This window comes from Tupaia chinensis, unplaced genomic scaffold (assembly GCF_000334495.1).
Source record: "Tupaia chinensis unplaced genomic scaffold, TupChi_1.0 Scaffold000104_1, whole genome shotgun sequence".
Taxonomy (NCBI): Eukaryota; Metazoa; Chordata; class Mammalia; order Scandentia; family Tupaiidae; genus Tupaia; species Tupaia belangeri.
Window position 1 is genome coordinate 2,162,028 of NW_006159568.1, and position 4,786 is coordinate 2,166,813.

General features: G+C 44.9%; 1 protein-coding gene across 1 annotated transcript in view; it reads right to left on the minus strand.

Annotated features, from left to right (window-relative positions):
* Window positions 1-4,786, minus strand: part of FRMPD1 (FERM and PDZ domain containing 1) — a 195,123-nt gene that overhangs the window by 8,650 nt on the left and 181,687 nt on the right. Inside the window, 2 exon segments of the mRNA XM_014586015.2 lie at window positions 1,383-1,530; window positions 2,507-2,689. Coding sequence (XP_014441501.1) covers window positions 1,383-1,530; window positions 2,507-2,689 — 331 coding nt within the window.

A 4,786-nucleotide genomic window follows, 5' to 3' on the forward strand; every position in this document is an offset into this window, starting at 1 on the left:
TCTGTCTGGCAAGCGCATGCACCCTATAGCAAAAACCTCTCCAAAAAAAAGAAAAAGAAAAAAGAAAAAAATAAACTCTTTTAATTCCATTAAAAAAAATATTTTTCCTCCTTATTCATAATAGAGCATATGTGTGTACATGTAAGAGGAAGTGAGAGAGAGAAAGTAACACCCTCCACAGCGTCTGGAGACATCACGAGCCCCTTCCTCCAGCTCTCCCGCCAGTCGCATCCCGGGCACTCGCATGCGTGCCTGGCATGTTTCAGGGTACAAGGGCAGGGTGTGGAACTGTGGTCGCCACGTGCGATCTGGCTCCTGAGCAGAAGTACGCTGCAGCATGGAGCTGGCCCACCACTTTTCACAAACTCTTTGCAGTCCCTTCATGAAGGGTCTGCCAGTGAGCATCTCTCCCCACCTCCACATCAGTGACACCAGTTGGTAGCCTGAAATTCGCCATGACAGGACTGTTCATATAGCAGAATTAGGCAATTGCTTCAAACTGGGCTTTGTTTTTCTTTTTCTCCCCCTGCAGGGACAGTTGTTAAACATTCACCCGCATACCAATGGGAAAATGCTGCAGCAATAGTGCCGAAGCTGGGAGTTGGCCTAGGAAACTCTGTCTCACCTGCCCTCCACCTCTTCATATATGATCTGTCTTTACTTACCTTTTCTTTCTCAACATGTAACGTTGAGAATTTTGATTGTAATTCAAGAGACTACAAAAGAGCGCAGAGGCTTGGGAGAGAAGCCAGGTCATACATTTTCTGAACAATATGTGACACCTCATTTCGCTGAGAATGGATGATAAAATAGAGTGGATCTTAGAGGAATTAGGAAATGCTTCGGAGAGTCAGAGACCTTCAACAGCATTCTGTGGTTTTAGGGGAATTTCAGGTATAAAGAAAGCTTCTAGGGGCTAGCAGGCAGTGTGGTGGTGAAGATGCTGGATTCCAACATGGCTGATGGTGGTTTCAGGCCTGGACCTGGTGGCTTGAAAATCACACCAGGTGCATGTGTGTTGGCTCCCAAGATTCTGAAAGGAAAATGGAAGAAAAGGGATTGCGGCATGGCCATCCCTCTGGGAGATCATTTTTCACTTTCTCTCTCTCTGTCTCTCTCCTGCGAGAGCACAAGCCCTAAGGCAAAAACCTAAAAAAGAAAGACAGACAGACAAAAAGAAAGGAAGAAAGAAAGACAGAAAGTTTCTCTATTTGGGATTTTTCAGAAAAATCAGCTGTTTACTAGGAAATAAATGGAGAAATGGTTCTCACCCACTTGAGGTGAAGTCTAACGCAAATCAATTCACACCTCCCTCTGGCTACCCTGACCTAAAAGGCCAGTGAAACGGGCTTGTCCTTACTGGGCAAGCCTCAGCACCTCACCTTCTTCAGCAGATACGCGGTGCACCTGCTGTTTGTTTCCGGGCCAGTGGAAAATGGGGGTCACTGGGTCCACAGCCAGCCGGTAGTACCCAGCAATCAGGCAGGCTAGGTCTTTTGCACTGTTGGATTCCAGCAGCAAAGTCAGAACCTTTGAGAGTAAAGAGAATGCTTACGTTTATAAGGGGTGAAGGGACAGTCTGAAGACAGACAGCAATGACATGTAGGGCCAATGGCAGACCCCAAGTAAACCCTACCACAGCTAACAGACACACCTCCTGGTGCCTCATATTCTCACTTACATGGCTTTTAATCAGGGTATAAGTATGCAGATACACAGACACAATCATACATGTGCATATCCACACACACCCTCACTCAGGCATGCACAATGGGTTCCACCCCATTGAATCTGTATCATGCTTCCTGATTCTCCATCCTCTTTCCCAGCTCCCCTATCCCAACCACCCCATCCCACCCTGCTTATTTATACAACTGGGCCCCTTCAAGACTGACCTAGAAAAGGAAAAGGAGCAAAAAGCAAATGAGAATGAGAGAGAGAATGATAATAATAAGAAAACCCTGCTCTCGAGCATGTTAGATTAAATAAAAGGAGGGCGGGGCCAGCAGGTGGCATGGTGATTAAGATGCTGGACTCCCCACATGGCTGACCATGGTTCAAGTCTTGGACCTGGCAGCTTGCTTTCTCACTTTCCCTCTCCCTCTCTCTCTCTGGTCAAATTAAGTAATAATAATAATAAATAAAATAAAATAAATAATTCTTTAAAAAAATAAAAGGAGGGCAAGATACCCATTTTAATTCCTGCCGCTCAAAACTCCTGGGCAACTGTCTGGTCCTAAACATGTGATAAAATCCTCTGGTGTTCCCATCTAAGCTTCCAATTCCAGAAAAAACTTCTCTATCAAGAAAGCACATGGCCCAGCACAGTGTATACAGAAAAGCCTTTTAGGATCTTCTCAAGAAAATGCACCCGTTCACCCCTTTCCCTTTGATGGACGTATATTAAACATTAGACGTATTATTATTTGAAACTCATATAAACTACCCTAGAATAATTTACTCCAAATTCCAGAAGCTGGATTCAGCAACTCTCCCTTCGTGTTACCTTGACATCTTGAAGATACACCTTGACCATGCTCACTTTCTCTGACTCTTCCATCAGCTCCACGCGGCTGATGTTTGCAAACTCGGCCAATGTGGACATGATGTTGAGTTTGCTATTGATAATCTGGCTAATCCCGTACTTGGCTCCAACCAGAAGGGCAATGTAGGATTCTCTGTCCTGTAACTGCAAAAGGGTGGAGGGAGAATTAGTTTCTGTTCACGAGTTAGTAAAAAATACCTTATCTATGCAAGAAATGATACCTCTCTCTGCAAATTCCTTGATTTCTCCATTAGGCCTTCACCACAATTCCCTTAGATTATTGCCTAACTTGGGCTTCACCTAGAGCTAAATTAAGTATAGATTTATCTCTGACCAGATCACCAAACCATATGACCCATATTTTCACATCTATGTGCCTACAGACATGCTGGGTCCTCCTCTTGGAATCCTTTCCCTGCTGCCATTACCTACTGCATTACCTATTGAAATCCTGATCCTTCTTTAAAAGCTTACATCGCAACCTGCTGCCTGCAGAGAGCTCCTGCATGGTCTCAGCCTCCTCGAGGCAGTACAGTGCCTCTCCTCTGTACTGTTGCCATATCACTTCCTCTGTACTCATCTGAGCACTTAAGACTTCTTATCCTAATTATTTGTATTCAGGTCTCATATTCCATGTTAAGTTCCTTGACAACAGAGTCCTGATGTATATATTTCTACCTCCCAGGGCCCAGCAAGAACCCTGAGCCACTTTCAATTTTGGTTGCTACTCTCATTACCAGTTCTTTCCTTAGGAAAGGTTCAGAGAGACTGGGGATAGGAATTTGACAACTGAAAGAGGGCAGGATTAACCCTTGGAAAAACTGGGAGGTGTTTCTTGTACTTTTCTGTGATCTAGTCTTTTTTCCCCACCTTTTGGGTCAGACTGTTAGCTATTTTCTCACTTCCCCCAGCTAATGCTCTTTCTTTCCAAACATTGATTCTCTTCTTCAATCTACATTGTAAGGCCAGAAATCTGATTAAATGGCCCCATCACTATAAATAGAGGCACAGCAAATATTTGGAAAGGAGTTTTATCAATAGTAAAAGCAAAAAACCTCAAATTTCTTCCTTCCTTCCTTCCCTCCTTCCTTCCTTCCTTTCTTTCTTTCTTTTTTTAGAGACTTTTGCTACAGGGCATGTGCGAATGCTGGAGAGACAGAGACAGAAACTGAGAAATCACCCCTCCCCCAGGAGGGTGGCCACACCACAATCCCTTCTCCTCCACCTCTTCTCAAAATGTGAGCATGCACACACACACATGTGGTGTGAGTTTTAAGCCTCTGGGTCTGGGAATCAAACCGTGGTCGTCTATGTGGGAGTTCAGTGACGTAACCATTACTCCATCTGCTAGTCCCCAGAACCTTAAATTTCTAGTTGGTAAACTGGCATTGTGCTGGAGAGTTCTGGAATTAACTGAGTGGAGGCGGAGAGCTCCCTTAAACCATAGCCTCCCTGGACACTGACTGCTGAAAAGCACACGCTCTAGGCTGAGGCTCCACAAGGAACAACAGTAGCAGAGCAGAGAGAGCTTCTGAGTCCCTTCTCCACTTTGCAGCCCACCCCTTGTTCTCCCCCCTGAACAATCAAGGCCTTCGCCTGATGTCAGTCTCACATTCTTATCTTCCCTTCATGGTTTCCAGTATTTCATCATCTCCGTACACCCAAAGCTCCAGAGTAAACTACTTCTGGTACACTTCAGCCAGAGTGCCTTTTCTCTATACCGAAGTCTGGCTAATTCCAACCTCCTTGCCTTTCCAGAATCCCTTTTCCTTCCTGTGCTCATCCTGAAGCTACCAGTGGTACCTTCTGCCTTCAGAAGCTATAGCTGTAGTCTTCTACCTATCTCATGGTTTTGCTTTATCTCAACATCTAGTGGGTCGTTGGAAAAGTCATGACACATTTTTGTACAGAAAAACATAGAAAAAAATACATCATGACTTTTCCGGCAGCCCAACAGCAGAAGGCTAGCACCAAGCAAAGGCGTGATCAATTCTTTTTCATTCTGGTTTGTTTTCACTGTAGGTCATGTGTGCTCACCAGAAAGAGACAGAGAAGGAAAGAGACAAGGAAATGGAGAAATCACCCCCTGGGGGGATGTTCATGTCATAAACCCTTTTCCTCCGTTCTCCTCTTGGGATTTTGGCCACACATGCACACATGGCTGGCATGATTTTTAAGTCACAGGTCCTAGACTCGAAGGTGTAGTTGACCATATGGGATCCAGGGCCTTAACTTCCATGC